A 21362-nucleotide genomic window follows, 5' to 3' on the forward strand; every position below is an offset into this window, starting at 1 on the left:
ATATAATAAACAAAATAATGGACTTTCATGTCTATGCAAGTGGCAGCTGGTGTAACGCATCACACAGATTAAAAAACAAAAAAAAAGAAAGGTATTTAGGTTATGCACTGCTAAGAACACCTGTGACGTCAGAGAGTGACTCTGGTGTGAACGTGGTAGGGGGTGGAAGGGTAACAGGCAGGCAGGAGGATGGGAGGAATACACCGGGAACACAAGATCACTTACAACCCACAGGAAGGAATAAGGGAAGCAGCAGAGGCGGGGCATTAGTCTACATTAGAACTGACATACTGTGGAAACAGAAGTAAGACAGCCTTTGAATGACAGCTCTTTCTGAGCCAGATGTGAGGTCACACACATTCCCCTCACTTTTGGTTCTGAGCTGCAGCAGGACACCACCAGAAACTCTTGATGGAATTAAATCCTCACTATTCAAAACGCTCAAATCCAATGTAGTTCTAATCCATAAAAATAAAACATTCTTTATGCTGAATGCATCTTTATGCATTCAAAAACAACAATCTAGACGTTTTTCGTGTAGGATTTAAATAGGAGTATAAGTGAATTACACTGTTCAGATACAAATGCAACTAAAGCTGCATGAGCTGCTTTGAAAACTCACGGACATATATATGTATTATTTTGTGATATTCCATCCACATAAAAAAGGCATTCTATTTCTTTATTTTTTTATTTGACAAGCAGCAATATCATGTCTGTCATTTTAATGTAGATACAATTATTAGGTTATCTGTCATATTACAATATTTAAGTTTTTTATCTTATGTCCTTTAAGATACATTAAAAAAAAAAAAAAAACATCAACTGCAAACGTGAAGGGGAGAAAAAGCATGGTACCCAGCCAAATTCCCACATTTCAGCAATACTTCATTCATTCTTTTTTAATAAAGTTTTAAGAAATGTCATAATGACATGAGCTTGAAATATCTCTAGGCATTTTCTCTGACGCTCATGACGTGGCACTGGTGATGTTGTAAACAGCAGAGAAACAGGGGCTGCCAAATGGCCAAATTATGGAGGCACAGGCCTGCTTTCTCCCACAGGACACACCGGATGGCGATGGCAATGACCTTCTCACATCCACACTGGGGGAGCGCGCGTCACGCTACGTAGCTGTACTCATCTGCTGACGCCTGGCTGCGTTCGATGTACTGTTTGTCTATCAGAACTTCAATACACTTCTTAATCATGCTGATACTAGGGTTAAACCGAGCTCTTGACTGGCTAATCACCTGTGGGAGAGACATGGATGTTTCAGTGTTCTTCTCACCAGGAGGGCACTGGAGCAAATAACTTTTTATGCAAACTAAGGAAAAAGCCCAACCTTTATGTTGTGAAGGGATAAAAACTGTGAAGAACACGGATACAGCAAAATCTAATAATAGTCATATATAACTAAATTAAACCATAAACTAATTCATCTATCTAACTACTCATATACACCCCTCAAGCTTCCACTTAACCCCTACTCAACTTTCAGCTCTTAGTTGAAGTAACACCTGCTCAGGAAAGCTTTCCGCCACACCCCCAAGTCAAGACCCTTATACACATTCTCATGCTACCATATACCTTTTCTTTGTTGCATGTGAGTGTAATTTTATATTTACTCCCGTATTATTTCAATAACGCGTTTCTTCCCTACTAGACTGAACTCCAAAACGGCAGGAGCCACACCCTGAGCTGCTCAGTGCTCCACACATGGTAGATGCTCGTGTATTCATGGAACGAGTGAGTGTGTGATGTGGTCCACGTCCTTCAATAACTGGACACAAGACTGAATCGGTGAGGCTTAGACCTCTAAATTCAAACATGAATTTAATACTGAAATTTTAAGTGAGTACTGTTCTCATTAAGTAAGGAAGCATTTCTTTATGTTATTTGGGAGTTGTATTATTTCTGTAACATCTTCACAAAGAAACATTCCTAATCCTAATACCCTCTGCCCCAAGAAGTCTTGAGGACTTTTCCCCCTTTTACCTCCTGAATGAGGGCGTTATGCCGAAGTACTTTTCGTGCTTTCATGATACGAACTATAGCAGCTTGGAGGTACATTTTCCGATCTTCATCTACAGCACTTCTTGTCTGCTCCATTTCCTATTTTACAAGGACAAAAAGAGCCAATGAGACATTACGTCACTGCACTTGTTTTTAACTCATTTTGTTTGTGAGTTTAAATAAATCTCCAATCAATACAGAGAATCAAATTATATGATTATGTGCCCAATATAACATAACCATTACCAAAAGAATATTTACAGTGAGTTATGTATAATTTCTTAACTTAAAGTTGGAAGGTTATTTTTTTTTAAAGGAACACTATTGTAAATTGTACTCAGTGTAAGTAGTCAATAAAGGAGAACTTAAGTGACACAGAGTAATAGTTTTCAAGACCGCTGTCCTATCAATGAGTAAAAACTTATACCACAAAGCTTGTAGACTTTAGTAACTGGCTCCAAGTGCACACTGGAGCAGGCTTCAAGGGCAAGAGCTGTGAAGGGCTCCATTTGACTCCAGCAGAGAAGCCAGCAAGGATGGGCCAGAAGGGCCTCTCTGCATGGAGCTCAAGGAAAGACAGTGCAGGAGAGGCACAAGCAGGCAATGCCACATCAGTAGGGATCTCATAACAGCTTTTAAAAGAGAAAATACAATCCATATTACAAATTATTATCATTAGCCTACAGGAAAATGAGATCTTGAACATTTTAGCGTTCAAATTTAACAGCAATTGATTAATAATTGTCTCCCATGGGGGAGTAAGTCCCTGGCCTGGCATCTCTGATACCTTCACATCCTGCCCCGGGCCCAAGGTCAGGGTGGCGCATAGGAGGCAATCAGGAAACTTCAGTGATATGAATAGGCTGCCCCAGAACAACTGCTGCTGAGGTAAAACAAGCAACAGCAGATGTTCACTGTGCAAACTGGCTCACCTGGGGTCGGACCCCACTCCAGACTAACAAGCTCACAATTTGAATTTTAACACCATCCCCATGTGGTTCATTTGCACAGGAAAGTTTGAGAAGCATTTTCTACAACTTTTCTTTGAAAAATGTGTTGTAAAACCTTCCCTTGTTTTACAAATGAAAAATATGAGATTATATTACTATTCAAGGTAGAAATTTTTGGAAATACAAAACAAATCCATATATTTTAATACAGTTTAAGAGCAAATATGACTATGTTCATTGTGGCATTATTTACAATAGCAAAGATATGGAAGCAACCTAAGGCCCATCAATAGATGAATGGATAAAGAAGATGTGATATATATACACAATGGTATATTACTCAGCCATAAAAAAAGAATGACATCTTGCCATTTGCGACAACATAGATGGACCTAGAGGGTATTATGCTGAGTGAAATAAGTCACACAAAGACATATACTGTATGATTTCACATATATGTGAAATCTAAAAAACAAAACAAATGAACGAACACAGCAAAACAGAAACAGAATTACAGATACAGAGAATAAACAGGTGGTTGCCAGAAGGAAGGGAGATGAGGGGAAGAGAAAAATAGGTGAGGGAGATGAAGAGGTATAAACTTCCAGTGGCAAAATAAATGAGTCATGGGTATGGAATGTACAGTGTGGGGTAATGTATGTAATATCTTTGTATGATGACACATTGTAACTAGACCGGTCATGGTGATCATTTTGAAATGTACAGAAATATTGAATCACTATGTTGTGTAACAGGAACTAACACAGTGTCAATTAATACTTCAAAAACAAACAAACTCACAGAAAAAGAGATCAGATTTGTGGTTACCAGAGGCAGGGGGTGGGGGTGGGGAGAGGGGAAATTGGATGAAGGGGGTCAGAAGGTACAAACTCTCAATTATAAGATAAATGATGATTAGAGATGGAATGTAAACATGATAAATACAATTAACGCTGCTCTGTGTTATCTATGAAAGCTGTTGAGAGGAAATCCTACAAGTTCTCATCACAAGGAAAAGTTTTTTTCCTATTTATTTAATTTTGTATCTATATGAGATGATGGATGTTCACTAAACTTACTGTGATAATCATTTCATGATGTAGGTAAGTCAAATCATTATGCTGTACTGCTTAAACTTATACTGTGCTGTGTGACAATTATTAAAACTGGGAGAAAAAAACGAAAACAAAAGAGCAAATATGACTAAACTACGACAGCTTTTTCCTAAGATACTCATTATACTACTGTTTTTAAAATCTAAAATACTGTTTATAAGGTTAGTCAATGCAAAAAATAAACCAGAGAAGATGTATCATAATTTTGATATGAAAAGTTCTGCATTGGTCTCAATGTTACCACTTGTAAAGTCCAATGCTTAAATATTTCCAAAAGAAATGACGTTAGAAAGCACTTACCTGTGGTGTGTCTTTCTGCATTGATGTAGTAATTTTAAATTTTGTTCTTTTACTGCTAAAGTTCATATTTAATGAAAATGAAGATTCTGCATCAATGTCTTCCTACAATTAAAAATAATTCATTTACATTTATAAAAATAAAATCACTAAATAACAATTGCTGCAAATAATATGCCGTGAAATTAAATAATGACCAAGGAAAAAAGACTCAACTCTTGTAATCTTTTCCATTATAAATATTATTTAAGAGAAAAATAATTGTCTTCTGTCAAACAATGAAGGAAAAAACAATTCTTTCCTAATTTATGCTTGATAGAATTTTAATCAGCTTAGATTTAGAATAAAGCTATTTTCTGGCCCAACTGTTTAATACATTACCACCAGATAAATCTGACGAGAGTCAAGCTCATTGGCTTAAACAGAATTTAACATTTTAATTTTTATGAAATAGCGAGGCTCATAATTTTTCCATCACATTTTGAAAAACCAAACAACCAAAAAAAAATTTTTTTTGAATGCTGCAGTAACAAAATACCATTAAAATAACCTGACTAGAGAAGCCAGCTGGTTCCAATGGCACACAAGCATCACTTCCTCGCCACCCCGGTGTGATTCTGACATCACCCCTCAACGCCCGTTTTATTCACTCGGCCAGAAGCGAGTGGACTTTTCTCAAGTGGAAGTTGTTAAGCCAATTTTTGGCTCTTAAGCTCTATTGGGCTTAAGAAAGCCACGCATGTCATACAGTGGAAACTGTCCGCCAGCAGGACCACGAAGCACTTGGCAGATGGCACTTTCTCAATAATAACCAAAGAAACTCTATTAAAGAATGCCAGCTTCATAATTAAAATTTAATGTGAAAACAACCTATCAATATTTATTTTGTACATTTCTGGGCAGTAAAAATAACATGCTTTAGAAAAATACTTAACTTTTTAAGCACTTAAGCTTAAAAATTTAAACTTAAAATTTTAAACTTAAAAACTTTTACTTATAATTAATTGCCTTAATTAAAACCTTAATATTAAGAACTTAATATTCTGTTAAGTTTCTGAAGTCAGAAAAATTAATCGTTTCTCAAAATTAAGAAAAGCTTGATTTGAATTTCAGCATATATGCCATTTAGAGCTGTTCAATTATAGGCTCCAAAAGTCATCATTAGCAAAATGAACTCATGAGAGAAGTCGTAGGCCATGAACCAAAATTAAAACGAAGCAACATTTACAAGACTTTTTTCTTATGGGCACAATAATCTGAAGCAGGAGATTTAACCCATATCTGTTGCTTTTTTAACCATTTAAATATCCAAGACATACTTTAAAAACAAAAACATGTTACTAGAAAAAAAAAGTTATAAATAAAAAAAGGAATATACTATCAGCTTGCTAATTCTCAGGACAGATACTAAAAACATATGGGGCTTCCCTGGTGGCACAGTGGTTGAGAGTCCGCCTGCCAATGCAGGGGACACGGGTTCGTGCCCCGGTCCGGGAGGATCCCATATGCCGCGGAGCAACTAAGCCCGTGCGCCACAACTATTGAAGCCTGCGCACCTAGAGCCCGTGCTCTGCAACAAGAGAAGCCACTGCAATGAGAAGCCCCCGCATCTCAACGAAGAGTAGCCCCTGCTCACCACAAATAGAGAAAGCCCACACGTAGCAATGAAGACCCAATGCAGCCAAAAATAAACAAATTAATTTTAAAAAATATATATATATATGGGGGTTAGTTGAGTCCTGAAATTCAGGGACATGAGAGTGACAGCACCTGAGATGGAGTTACACATATTAAATATGTGTATAAATAGACATCAACAGGCTGTCATTTCCTATCACAGAACCATGTAATTAAATATTAACTAAACATATGGGGGAAAAAACCCCAGCAAGACTTAGGACAGACTACAGTTTTAAAACCCCAATTAACCAGAATCCTTCTGCTGTCAACTCTTTAATAATTTTTCAGTAAACTGTCACAGTATAGGACAAATAAAATCAATCTATAAAGGGCACACGAGTACCAACTTAGACAGCCTTCTCTGTGACGCCTCAAGTTCTTGGCCGTAAGGAGCCTGAAGTAATGGAGCTGATTCGAGTGCTTCTCAAAGAACAAAGGGCATTAACAATTATAACCTTACTTTTAAAACTGCAAACATCCCATGAAAAAGCTTTAATATTTATAATGCTTAAATTCCTTGAACTATTACCCCATACCTTTTCTGAATCATGGTTAATCATTTTCACATCGAGTAATGATTTGATTGTTTTTGTCAGTTCCTTTTCGTTCATCTGAGTGCTGTCTTGAAGTTCTTTATAGCTGACGGTTTCACTGTTGTTAAAGGCAAGAAGAACCGCCATTTGGTATGTTGTGACCATAGCTACGTATGGTTTGCCCAAATAGTTCATTTTAACTTCACCTACAATTAAAACAAAATTGTGACAATAAACTCATCATTCAAATGAAGCATTCCAAAATTACCTCAGTAATAATTGTTTATTTCAGATATTTTCTACTGAAAGAGTGAACCAAGGACTCTTGGTTAAATTGTTGCAAAGCTATTCCTCCCAGCAATGTAATCATCTGTTTGCAGGGGTAGGGGGGATGGAGGGGACAGCTCTTAGTTTTGAGTATGTAGTATAAATCATGGTTAAGCTATCATAACATTACCAGTAAGCTCAAACAATGTCTTTAAATAGTAATAGGAAGGCTAAGACTTGGGCAGAAAAAAAGTAAGAGGAGGTGGAGGTAGGAGGAGAAACAGACAGACAAAGGAAGAGCATGACAGCCTGCTACCAGCAACTGCCTCCTACATGTGTATCTGGTCTACCCCAGCGAAGGTGCAAGCATACAGGAGGACACCTGTACTAAAGTGTCTAAACCGTAATTTCTGCCAAAATATAACAATGCTATTTTGTTTCATAAATAATGTTTTTTTCCCCAGTAATTTTCTAGGAACAAACACAAATGGGAAGAGAGACGAACAGGCAGATGCATTATTTTGTTGAAATAGTTGATGGAGTAACGATGTTCTGGACCCTGCACTACCCTGAGAGCTAGAAAGATACATCAGACTTAGGCCAACTACAGTTCTACCCATCCCAGGGGGCAGCACACTGAAGAGCTTGTTAACAAACAGTGTGTCAAACAGTTATGCACTTGCAACATGTAAAAACAGTTAATGCAAGTCAAAGAACTGCTTCCTAAAGAATAAAGTTGTGGTTTAGTGATTGTTATTTCTCTCTCTCTCCTACACAAGCACACACACACATCCTGCATTATTTGACTGTTAATGAATTATAAACTATATCAGCATGAGATCTGGTTTTAGGGCTCTGTATTTTCACTCAAGGAAGCTGTATTTTACATGAACTTACCCCAGAGGCTGCATTCTCCCTGTTAGTGGTAATTAGTAACTCTGATCAAGATTGTGTGCTTCTTTTATTATTTAATAATATATATTTAATTCATTATGTAATTAAAGACTTTAAAGGATATAAGTCAATTCTCCAGCTTACTATGACCACACAGATGCCTATTCTAACTTGCATTATGCCTCGACTTATTTTTTTAAAAACTGGTATTCAGAAATATTTTTCAAAATTATTTGGATAGGAACACCTAGAGAAAAAATTCCTAATCTCTGAATTTTCATGAAAGGAAGTTTAATTAATTGGAATATCCAATTCATGTAGAGTTTAAGTAGACTACAGTCATTAGGACTGTCCTACTAACAATTAGTATAAAGAGCACTTTAAGAGCCTCATCTCAACATTAAAGTTTAGGAAACGCGGTGAGAGGCAAAAAAAAAAAAAAAAAAAAAATCATGTAAACTGCATTACACCATTTGTGCAATGACTGCTTAATCATATCCCAGAAACAAGTATAAAACAATGCCTCAAGCACCTATATGATTAAGCTAGGACCATCACCTAGCTGTCACAGATGTTGCAATGTACTACCATGGGTCTGGAAACAGAATGAGTCTTCTGCCACAAGATCCCAAAGAGCATTAGGAGACAATGCAAGTAAGGGGTCTAAGTATCATTTACTGACATCAAATCCACTCTGCAACCCTTAAAAACAGGAAAACTTGTCAGTTTTGTTTTATGACTTTTGCTTGCTATTTTTCAATAAATTATCGGTGTCGGGGTACATGGACCTCTTTCTACTTTTTTTCAGCACCGTTCTCTTACTACCCAGCTCATGGCTGGAAGTACTGGGGAAAGGGTGGAGGAACATGTGGGGCAAGGAAGGAAATCCCAAATCTGGATGATTCACTTAATTACTGCTGTGTAAACAGAAAAGGAAAATGACAGAGAGGTCATTTAACCTTCAGAATAGGTTGACAAACTTTAAGAAACTCCAAACTAGAATAAAACATTCTAATACATACATACTTGAAAAATCAGACAACCATAATTGAAGTGGTAATTAACAATTACCAGAAATAAGAAGTAGGCAGAACTCTCACAAGACTTTAATCCAAGTTACTTCTCTACTACCTATCAGCAACCTAGTCTCTAAGGGAAAGTTTTTTTTTACAGAAGAGTGTCAGCTACTAAATGCTGAGTGCATGACAGAGTATCACTGATCTGCAACCAGGAAGCAATGATCACCAGTGGATGTTACAACCATCAGATACAGTTGTTCCTGGAAGATGGTATTCATTTGGGACCTAAGTGTCACCCCTCAGATCACCTGCTAATTGAAAAGGGGAAACAGTCTCCTCACAATGGAAACATCACCTCAACCAAGTGACCACTTTACTGTCTCTCACAGTGGGACAGTCTGACACCATGTGCCTTCTGATGTAATGCAACACAAGTACACAGGACCACTGAAGAAGTATTCTCACCAATAATATCTTAATCTGAATATATAACTAGTTGCCAAACACCAAAATAGTAAATCCCTCATTAAAACTACTTTAGGAGACAGACTGATTATTGCTGAGGTAATGCAAAGGAGTTTAAACTCCCCAAGATAGATATAGGGGAAGTAAAAGTAAACTTAATCCAAGTACATTAAAACACTGGTCCAGCAATGTTTTTTTCCTTAAAATCAATTATATTTACTAAATGAGAATATAAAAAATTCACAATAGATGTAAAATTAAAGGCCAACTACTAAGCGACCACTTACTAAGAATATCAATGAACATCTCTTTATTTCACAAACTACTGAAAAAATTAAAATGCCCAATTTGTTCAATAAAGATAAACTTGTAAAGATATGTATTACTATGTACTAATTATTATGTACTAATATGTATTACTAACACAATGAGACATCATATTCCAAATACAAAGTAGTCAAATAAATGGTACTTACGAGAAACTACTTAGATGAAATTTCTCTTAGGTGAGTGAATTTCCTAAATAAAGGTATGGCAACTAATCAGATTTTCTTGTACCATTTCTAAGAGACATTAACATACATGGCCATCCTTTCCCTCTTATACAAAGAGAAAGTTGATTCAAAGTGCTTTTCAAAGCATAGCTTTAGGAAAAGTAGAGAAATTCTGAGTGTTTGCTTTGGCTAACATCTTCAGGCAGCTTAGAGAAACTGAATACAGGCTCCAATCACTCAAAGTATTAATCCTACTTTCCAATTAGTAGACCCCACTGTTCCAGGAGGAAGCTAAGGAAATGATTAGATTTTGATTAAACTTTTCTAAAACTGGAAAGTACTGGAAGTTAACTGGGACATTCTGGAAAAAGCGTTTACTACTGCCGTTCACTACAGTACCACAAATAAAAATCAAATGGTTAGGTCTCCTTGTGATGCTATAATAGTTAATGAAATTTTTGAGGATATCTGCCATATCTAGAGAGAAGAGGTTTTTAAGATATGTTTTATCAAGTCTGGGTTTCTAAATAAAATTCCTAATATCTATAAAAAGTGGTTTGTTACAGAAATGTAGGAAACCATTATAAAATTCAGAAACTCCTTATAAGTAGCATAATTATAAAACACTATTAAAAATGCTGCACTTGCTTTAACCATATAAAAACGTGCTCAACTTTACTCATAATAAAAGGAATACAAATTAAAAAAAAAAAAGTGCTTCACTTGAACTTCATTATTAGTTGCTTTAATGGTAACCAGAAAGGTAGATGAAGAAGAAAACGTTAAAAACTAAAATCAGGAAAAAAACAACAACTGTAATTAGGGCCTATGAAATCGCTTTCCAAATTTTTAACATAATCATATCAGGTAAATTTCATTAAACTAGATATAATTAAATGCATTTTACCTGTACAAAGATAATGTAACCATGTAAGTTTCCTTCCACTGAAATGCTGGCTGTAAAATAATTCAAACTGTAAAAAAGAAAAAAGGAATCAAATTATTTTCAGCTACTACAACCTAACTTACTTGGCTATCACTACACTAAAAAAGTAAAAAAATTCATGTTAGAGAAGACATTAGAGCCCATCTGGTATATTTACTCGTTTTACAGATGAGAAAACACATCTATGCAAGTTCCTGACAAAGATCATATAAATATCAGGCCAGCTCTTTTCACTTAAAACCCTGTCTGTGGTTCTTTCCACCAAACCACAGCCCTGCAAATTTAACTTTTTGTATAAATTCAGAAATTATCATTTCGAATGATATCAATTTGGACTTTATAAATAAAATCCCTGACCAAAACCACTACCATATACATTTCAACATGAAAATATAAATCAAACCTTCATTTCTAGTCTCCTATTTGCTAACATATACCCTTGCTGAACGGACGGGTTGAATAATATCAGTGGTCACTCCAAAAGTGACATCCACGATTTAACTTCCACATACAGTCAAACACTAATACAAGCAAAGCTTCAGAGGCCTGTCTTTGTATCTTTTGTGGACATTATTGTGAAAAATTAAATTTAACATTCTATTAACATAGCTTTAAAATTTTAAAAATTCCTCCCTCAGATTGAATGTAGGACATCAGTCCAAAAAATAGAGCTCATATCTTCTAAAGAGCTAGTACATAATCTACAGCGAGAAAATGATACTGAAATGTAAAAAAGGCAAAAACTCAACTTCCATATAAAACTGAAAAATAAATATATTCATCATATCACAATTCAGAATTCAGGACATACTTTTAGCATAACGAGCCATATGTAATATACCTAAAGCTTTTATCTGTACTTCAAACTTTACATTTTGAAAGTACAGAAAGTACTTTACTTTCTGTACTTTCAAAATGAAGTTTAAATAAAGCAATCAGCAACATTTGACCTGTAAGCTGCACTATGCCCACTCCTTACAACAAAAGTTCACAGCTGCCAGCCAGGAGAATTAGTGAATTCTTTTAGCAATTTATTCCAAGATAGTCCTGGGAAGCTGAAACTTGAACATCTTTTCCCTCCAATGGTGCAGCATTCTCCTCTATGAGCAAATTCACCAGCCCCTTGGCATGATAAATAGGAAATAACTGGCACCTGGAATACTTATGATTTTCTGCCTGGTCCTAATCTAGACAAAGAAAAAATCAAAGTATGTCATAAAGGGATCCCAGAGGTATGCTCTGACTAATAATCTCCCTGGGTGTCAATAAAATTCAATTACTACTATACAATTTGTAATTATGAAACATTTACAAGGAATTTATGGATAAAAGCAAAATAAAACATTTTGAAACTGAGAAAACCAAACTTTAAAATGCTCTTTATAAATTATGTAAGTGCAAAACTAGCTTTAGGATGTATATTCCAAGCTCTGAAAGCACATGCTTTACCTCTTTATAGCCCTAGCAACTAGTACTATCATTAAAGTTTTATTGATGATGATATCAATATGCCAAAGAAAGCATTCCTTTATCCTTAAATTTGAAATCTGATTATAAAGATTCTCATATCCATAGCTAGTCAAGAACAAAAAGATTCAGTTCCAAATGAGAGTAGTATCAATTCATCTGGTATTAAAATACAAAAGTTGTAACATCTTGCTTAATGATATTATTAAATAACTGTGTTATCAAAGTTTATTAGTAATAAATATACCTTGACTAAACTGCTCATTTTAAAGTCAGGCTTAATAGTTATAATAGTCAGGCTAACAGAGAGCATCTTTCAAATACCATTTGAGGCATTAATTGAAACTCAAGGGGCCTTAAAAATGAACGTTTCATATTTGATGAGCGTATTCATTTCAAACAGAGAGCTGCACTAATATACATGACCTTATATTTCTTTAGTTATTATTCAGGTTTGTGGACCAGGTACAAAGGTAGATTTAAGATATACTGGTCTAATATGCAAAATAAATTACTTTTTTTTTTTTAAGATTTTCTGACGTGGACCATTTTTAAAGTCTTTACTGAATTTGTTACACTACCGCTTCTGTTTTATGTTCTGTTTTTTTTGCCCCGAGGCATGTGGGATCCTAGCTCCCCACCCAGGGATCGACCCGCGTCCCCACCTGCCCCGACTGGAAGGCAAAGTCTCAACCACTGGACCGCCAGGGAAGTCTCCAAAAAAAATTGCTTTCAATTAAAGCTTAATTTCCATAGTTTTAAGATACATGTAAAATGGATGTGATTTCTGATAAACAGCTATATTTAAGGGAAAGATGGGAAAATATACTGATGACCATTAAAGCAAAAGGAATTAATTTACATGTGAAAAAATGTACACTATTAAATACACAGATGGATTTTCATTCTTATGTGACTGAAAACTTGGATTTATCAGGAGAAGTGTAAGGACAAACTCCCTCTACTGGTAATTAGAGAAAGTCCAAACTGAGGGAATGATATGCTTGGAATCATAATTTATAGTCAGAAAGAAACCCACTTCCTGTTTGTAAATGAGGACACTGGAACCTGGGGAAGGTCATATGTTAATAAATAAAGTTTAAGGGGTTGATTCCAGTACTCCAATAATTACTGGAAAATAATTATTTCAAGGAGAAAGAGAATAATAACAAACTTAAAGGAGATTTTAGTTCTGCCAGCCCCCATCCTGTCCCTTAATTTCGATTGGAAAAGCAGAAGAAGAAATAAGGTTTAAGACTGTCAAAGGTGAGGGGTCAGTTTTCTTTCTCTTGCCTAGTCACAAACACATCAAAGTGCTTTACACCTGGTTACCCCATCCCCTGCCCTGGGATCATATTCTGCCCATCCAAACAAATGCTCTTCTTCATGAAGTTTCTAAGATGGTTTGCACTATCATGCCTTTTCAAAGACGCAGAAAGTCCTAAATTAGATTCCTATTCGGAAAGTCCACCTTATGCATGGTATCTTGAAATCTACCTGGCTACTCTGCTATTACCACTACGATCACTATTAACTATTACTTCTACTTTCAGCATTTATTGAGTACTTCTTATACACCAGACTAAGCGCTTTACATATTTCATCTTCATATTAACACTCTGAGTAGTAGTATTATCAGTTAACAAAAAATTCGGAAGTTATTTGCCTAAAGTCACAGAGCACAGTAAACGGAAGAGCAGACATTTAAAATCAGGAGTTATGATTCCGGAGCTTACACTGTGTTACTTGATTTAAAATCCTTATTTTGAAAGAAGCAAAAATAACATGCATACATAATGTAATGATTCAAACTACACACTGTGAACATCTCTAGTAAATAGTGTAATGAAATACCATTTTCATTTTAAACTTCATAAACATATGCATAACTCACTGGTTCACAACCTCAAGTTACTGCCCAAGTAAAAGACTATTAAAAGATAAGCCTCCTTTGGTGAGTTAGAGAATCAAAAAGGGTCAGCTTCAAGAGAAATGAAAACATGTTCATCCACTCAAAAACTTGTACACGAATGTTCATAGCAGCATTACGTACACACCCAAAAGTCAAAACAGCCCAAACGTCCAACAGCTGATGAATGGATAAATAAAATGTGGTGTCTCCATACAATGGAATATTATTTGGCAATAAAAAGGAATGGACTACTGGCACAGACTCAAACATGGATGGACCTTGACATTCTTCTGCAAAGTGAATGAAGGCAGTCACAGAAGACCACGTGTGACATAGCTCTACATGAGATGTCCAGAACAGGCAAATCTAGAGAAAGAAAGCAGATTGCCTAGGGCTAGGGAGAGGGGCGGGAGTTGGGGAAGGTGAGGAGTGACTACTGATACGCAGGGGGTTTCTTTTAGTGTAATTAAAAAGTTCTAAAATGGTGCTGGTGGTTGCAAAGCTCTGTGAATATACTGAAAACCAATGAAAGTGTACACTTTGCGTGAACTGTAGAGTGCTGTGGCCTGAATGTTTGTGTCTCCCCAAATTCATGTTGAAATCCTGACGCCCAATGTGATGGTTTTAGAAGGTGGGGCCTTTGGGAGGTGCTTAGATCATGAGGATAGAGCCCTCATCTATGGCATTAGTGCTCTTATAAAAGAGACCCCACAGAGATCCCTAGCCCCTTCCACCATGTGAGGACACAGCAAGAAGTCTGTCACCTTAGGCCCTCATCCCACCGTGCTGGCACCCTGGCCTCAGACTTCCAGCCTCCAGAACCATAAGAAATCAATCTCTGTCATTCATAAGCCGTCCAGGCTGTGGTATTTTGTTACGGCAGCCTGATACAATGACTACAGGACTACATGACAAAGCCGTATGGTACAAGTTACATCTCAACAGCTGTTAAAGATGTAGTCTCCACAGTCTCTTTAAAAGCTCTGGGTAAGAAGTCTATGGTTTCTATTCAGTCACACTTTAAAGCCATTTTTACTTGAATTTTCCAGCTTCAATCTATTTTTTCTAGAATATTTCACATTCTACATATATTTACCTAAATTACAGCCCAGAATAAAAATAACTATTATAAGGGATAAATGAATTATAAAGATGGCTCAATATTCAAAAGAAAAATTAGAAAATGACTGTTTTAAGTACTGGATTCTAAACTTTCTTATAATATCAAAATCTTTGTAATTTAGAACTACTTAAGACAGATAACAGGTTTACTAAGAATAAGAGACATGCTTTGACAAAGAACTGACACCCTTAGCATTTTAGTTTTAATATTAGAAACTACAATAATTTACAGTCTTCCTACAAGGCAGAATAACAATAGTTTGTGAATATATATATATATATATATATATATATATATATATATATTTTTTTTTTTTTTTTTTTTTTTTTGCAGTACACGGGCCTCTCTCTGTTGTGGCCTCTCCCGTTGCGGAGCACAGGCTCCGGACGCTCAGGCTCAGCGGCCATGGCTCACAGGACCAGCCGCTCAGCGGCATGTGGGATCTTCCCAGACCGGGGCACGAACCCGTGTCCCCTGCATCGGCAGGCAGACTCTCAACCACTGAGCCACCAGGGAAGCCCTGTGAATTTTTTTTTTTTTTTTTTTTTTGCAGTACGCAGGCCTCTCACTGTTGTGGCCTCTCCTGTTGCGGAGCACAGGCTCCGGATGCGCAGGCTCAGTGGCCATGGCTCACGGGCCTAGCCGCTCCACGGCATGTGGGATTTTCCCAGACCAGGGCACGAACCCGTGTCCCCTGCATCGGCAGGTGGACTCTCAACCACTGTGCCACCAGGGAAGCCCATATTTTTATATCACGTGAGCCCTCAAGACTTCGGAGAAATATTTAAAGTGATATAACGTGAAGATAATTATTAAAATTCCTTAGGTCTTCCAATATATTTTCTGCCAACTTGCCATCTGTACACTTTTTTCCAATTCCTGGGGAATCGCAAATGTAGATGAAGGAGCCTGAGTAAGAGGCCATGCACCAGCCTAGAAGGAGAAAAGTCAAATAGTTAAACATCTCACTTGAAAGTAAATGTTTATAAAATGATTTAAGCAACTAAAGCACCTTTTTCTCCTTCCTCAAAATGTTGATAAAACCCACCAGCATTACTATCAAGGCACGGTTCATTCCAGATCAATATAACATATAACTTTAGAAGCTATAATATTCTGATTGAAAGAAAGGTAATCAGGCATCAATCTATTAATCGTTTGTATCAGAGTATTTGAAATGATTAGTAAATGCTCACAATGAAACACATATTCATACCTGTAGAACATATATTTGAAAACTAATTCCCAAATCTATTACTGTGTCTTGATTTTTGATAAAATTGTTGAACTTATTGTTGAGATCTGCACTGACACTCATATCTGTGTACATCCGATGTAGCTTGCTGGTAAATTCATAACCACAGGCTTGCTGTAAAAGAAAGTTTTAAAAAACATATGACTTAAAAACAAAAATAAACCATACTGATTATTAAGAATGTTTTGCTACTGCTAGGTCTATGGTCAAAGGTCCTGCTTGTACACTTACACCAAAGGCCTGTATTATTCATGACCCAAAGCAGCTATTCAAAACCTTTCAAAAATTCCTTCTTTTTAAAATGCAGATTAAATAAGTGAATGAAAACAAATATTTATGAAACAACAAATTTCCCTTTAAGACAAGAACTTTTCTATAAATCTGTATATCATTTCAACACTACAAAATGCTCCATTACTGAATGTAAGATACCTTATAAGGTTTACAGATAGTATCAAATACACATGAAAGATAACTGGGAATATTTGTTAAAAAGGAGGGTACTGAGGCAGATTTTTAACACCATTAACTGAGTAATGAAGAAATCTATTTCTTCGAAATTATTCAAAACTCTGTCATCACCAGGTCAGAAAATTTGGATCTCTAATCTTGGGATATAAAAAGCTTTGTTAACATTACCTCTAAAAATTAAAGGGAAAGTTATTTTTGGTATATTTAAAAAGGACCACATATTCAATGTATACCATACAGGAAAATTATCAACTACTGAATAACTCAGGATAAAAAAAATTAGCAACTGCTTATCTCATCAGTGTGTAAGCTAAAATGACATAAAAGTGAACTGAAATTCAAATGCACTCCACAAAACTTGTACTTAAAGGAATATTTTAGGCGTGTTCATTTATACGTAATACAAGTTTTTTGTAAAGTTAACACTTTATCTTGTGGATGATTCTATATCAACATATAGGGAGACTTTGCCCTTTAACACAGCATTTGCATATCCCACCATGAGACTACACCACTTCACATTTAACCAGTCAACTGTTGATGAATTATTTCCTGTTATTACTCATATTGCTACAATGAACATCTTTGTGTGCTAGTGGAATAATTTCTAGGACATTATCATATCAAAGGCCTACAGTACCTTTAATTTATTGATCATGGCTTCTTCAGAATCCATAGACATGGATAACCCATGAATTAAACGTTTCGCCAGCATTCTTGCGTAGAACTACATTAAAAAATATTTTAAAAGATTACTTCCTTTCTGATGATTTAAAGTTCAAACATAAATCAAAGCTGACACATAAAACCTCTCGATTCACAACTTACCTTTTGAAAAACATCCTTATCGTCGATATATTTGAAGACAGTAATAAAGCTCGTGAGCTTGTCCTCTACTTCATTCTCTGTCATCCCCTTGGCTGATTTCTTCAGCAAGTTGTCACAGTACTTAGCGAGCTCAAATAGAAATTGACAGTAACGCTTACAGAGGGCCCTTCTCAAAGGAGGCACAGTGGCGACAACACAAAATAAGATCACGGTCTTTGCCATCCACAAGCTTATTTTAATAATCATGGACACGCACTAAAGAACTTGAAATATGTCATCAGGGAAATTTTTCAAAAACTATAAACAGTAAAAAATCTAATCAACCCTGAGTGATCAATACAGCAATGATATAAGTAATTAAGTTTTTTTTTTTTGTTTTTTGTTTTTTTGCGGTACGCGGGCCTCTCACTGTTGTGGCCTCTCCCGTTGCGGAGCACAAGCTCTGGACGCTCAGCAGCCATGGCTCATGGGCCCAGCTGCTCCGCGGCATGTGGGATCTTCCCGGACCGGGGCATGAACCCGTGTCCCCTGCATTGGCAGGTGGACTCTCAACCACTGTGCCACCAGGGAAGCCCAGTAATTAAGTTTTGATGGAACACCTAGGTGAGTTTTGAGCAGTTCTGTCATTTCTGACATTACATGAGTACTTTTTAAAAATCTCACAACAACCTTGTAAGCAAGTTTCCTTTAAAGGTTATCAAACATTTTTCATCAAATTCCCTTTAGATCTCAGATAAAATAAAACCTCCATGTAAAGTAATGCAAATTATTTTAAAACAGTCATACTTTCAAACCCAAACATTGTAAAATGGAATATTTTCTCCTTCAATTATTTCTTAAGAAAAGGCTACAGAGATGACCTACTGCATTCCTTAAATAAAAGCCAAATGATATACAGTATTGATGTTTTTATTTTTAATAAGTAATTTCAACTACTTTTAAAAAAAATGCTACAAAAACAAATTAATTTGACATTCACTCAGTTTGCATTTTCTAATGCTGACTTTTCATATGTTTACATTTATGCAACCATCAAACTTACCAATTCAGGTGCTTTGCAAACAGACTTGGGTTCTCTGTAATTTACAACTGATGTAAGGGCCTACAGAGAAGACAAACCAGGAATTAGCCACCATTAATAGGGCAAAAACACAGCTGGCTCTATATATGCTATAATCTGTACATCCAAAAATTACTACCCCACATAAAACATGGCATTTTGGGGGTAGTTTGTTAATACTGTTGTCATATCTAACACAGGGTAAACTCCTCTCGCTGTGTCCCTCATGGTAATTATATAATGATTATATATAATCCTGTTCCTACTGAAAGATACTCTTCATAACTCATTAATGATATTTGAACACACATAAAATAAGGCTATATTTTAAAAAATCTTACAACAACCATGTAGGCAAATTTAAATTTTAAATTTGTAAAATATAATACTTTTCTTTCAAATATTATTCATTATAGCCCAAGTATTATATTCAAAGGAAAAATGAGCACTAAAGAATATTAAAATTATACATGTATTTTTCAGAACATACTAGTGTATTAACAAGTCTCCTTTTATAGCAAAATCATGGGAAATTCAATTCCCATATAATTCAAGCATTCAATTCAATCATTCAACTACTCACTTAAAAGTTATGTAACACACTTCTATTTTGACTTTCACTATGAAATTGGTTGGTTAAGGTGAATCTCCATCTCCAGATTAGAAATCTCACAATTAGAAGCCCTAATTCTGAAACTACCTTAAAGAATAATGATTAAATGAAGAAAATTATATATAGATAAGCATATAGGTATTAAAAAGTTACCTTATCCAATGCACTCATAAAGTGCTGATCACCATTCAAAACAGTGTTGATAAGCTGAACAAATTTACCATGTACTTCCAGAACTGACTCCACAAATAGTGTTGGCATCTAAAAATATGAAATACGAAGTACAAAACCACATTTTAAGAAGTTCAAGGGTATAATCTGGCTTAGTGAAGAGTCGTTTAAGAGTAAAGTTTTCCCTAAGCAAATAATGTTACACACGACACACACCCTCAAAAAATGTTTTTAGCTAAGATGGTCTTAAAAATCCAAAACTTTGATGTTGAAATTAGCTGTCATTCAACACTGGAAATGCAGGACTGTAGTTCCTCTGCCAGAAGAACCCATGGAAAAAACACTTCTCTCTGGTGCTGGAATTCTGTATCTTAAGTGTAACAAGATACAATCTCAGAACTACCAGGCCTATCCTTTTCATAGAGGATTATGTAAATAAAAACGGCCTTCAAAGGCACTGGAGGCTGAGAGAGAGAGGAGAAGTTAAAAAGCCATTATCTGTGAAAACTGAGACCCCTAGAGTTGGGCAGTACAGTTCCCCACATCTCAGAGAGAAGAAATACCTAGTAGTGCAAAAGTGAGTTTTCATTCTTAATGGAGATAACTATGAAGTTAGACCTAAGACTTCTAAGTCAGCTAAAACTATGTGAGTCTCCTACAAGCGCATTCTCTTGTATTTGCATCTCCCAGGCCTTGACACCAAACTCTATGCCTCTATGCCCAATTTCATTCCACACCCTGAATCTATAAAACTAATATAAACTAAGAAACCTAATAAATAATACAGGCTATTAGATCTAAGCAATATAAATTAATAGTTTTACAAAAAATGGGAAAGTTTATGCATTACTGTGGCAGGACATAACATCTAAGAATTATCTGCCAAAGACAAATAAATCTACAACTAAGGAGATCAGCATTTAATAAATGCTCCTGAACAATGCGGTCTATACACAGATCACTGCATTACAGGAGGAGCAAACAGCTCTACATAGGAAAGAGAAGTGACATGCGATGTCATGTCTATCTTATTTGTCAACCATCACTAGTAAAAACAAAGAAGGTGGTCCAACAAAATTTGACAATAGGAGCACACTTTGATAGGAGACACCTTATTGTAAACAGTAATTTAAATGGCAGGGAACTCCTAAGATGGGGAGTAAGGATATGAAGGTCACTGCTGGGTATTTTGGGTAGTAAGCATATATTTAGGGAAGATAGTTTTAATCCAAATTTGCTTCCCGGGCTATCAAATCCAGGGCATGTAAAAGGAAATCAAATTGTAAGTTGTCTATATTATCACTGATTAATACCATTACCACTACAACTAACTAAACATTAATGCCAGTTACACAGAAACAAGACTATTTAGAAACAGCAAACAGGGACTTCCATGGCGGCGCAGTGGTTAAGAATCTGCCTGCTAATGCAGGGGGACATGGGTTCAAGCCCTGGTCCAGGAAGATCCCACATGCCGTGGAGCAACTAAGCCCGTGAGCCACAACTACTGAGCCTGCGCTCTGGAGCCCGCGAGCCACAACTACTGAGCCCATGCGCTGCAACTACTGAAGCCCGCACGCCTAGAGCCCGTGCTCTGTGACAAGAGAAGCCACCGCAACGAGAAGCCCGTGCACCGCAACGAAGAGTAGCCCCCGCTCACCGCAACTAGAGAAAGCCAGCGTGCAGCAACGAAGACCCAACGCAGCCAAAAATTAATTATTAATTAAAAAAAAAGAAACAGCAAACATACTTTTCTGTGAGAAATTAATTAACAATTGCTAAATGA

The 21362-nt window shown here is 36.1% G+C and overlaps 1 protein-coding gene across 2 annotated transcripts in view; it reads right to left on the minus strand.

The window, feature by feature from the left end:
• Positions 1-678: 678 nt before the first annotated feature.
• Positions 679-21362, minus strand: part of CUL2 (cullin 2) — a gene marked incomplete at its 5' end in the record, with an annotated part of 64847 nt that continues 44163 nt past the window's right edge. For both annotated transcript variants that reach the window (XM_079700207.1, XM_079700206.1), the window contains 11 exons: positions 679-1253; positions 1999-2115; positions 4382-4483; positions 6595-6797; positions 10638-10704; positions 16034-16111; positions 16395-16547; positions 17545-17631; positions 17733-17861; positions 18775-18834; positions 19559-19666. In XM_079700207.1, the coding sequence (XP_079556333.1) occupies positions 1122-1253; positions 1999-2115; positions 4382-4483; positions 6595-6797; positions 10638-10704; positions 16034-16111; positions 16395-16547; positions 17545-17631; positions 17733-17861; positions 18775-18834; positions 19559-19666 (1236 nt within the window). In that variant the 3' untranslated portion in view covers positions 679-1121. The remainder of the gene's footprint in view (positions 1254-1998; positions 2116-4381; positions 4484-6594; positions 6798-10637; positions 10705-16033; positions 16112-16394; positions 16548-17544; positions 17632-17732; positions 17862-18774; positions 18835-19558; positions 19667-21362) is intronic.

This window comes from Hyperoodon ampullatus (assembly GCF_949752795.1).
Source record: "Hyperoodon ampullatus genome assembly, chromosome: 3".
NCBI classification, from domain to species: domain Eukaryota; kingdom Metazoa; phylum Chordata; class Mammalia; order Artiodactyla; family Ziphiidae; genus Hyperoodon; species Hyperoodon ampullatus.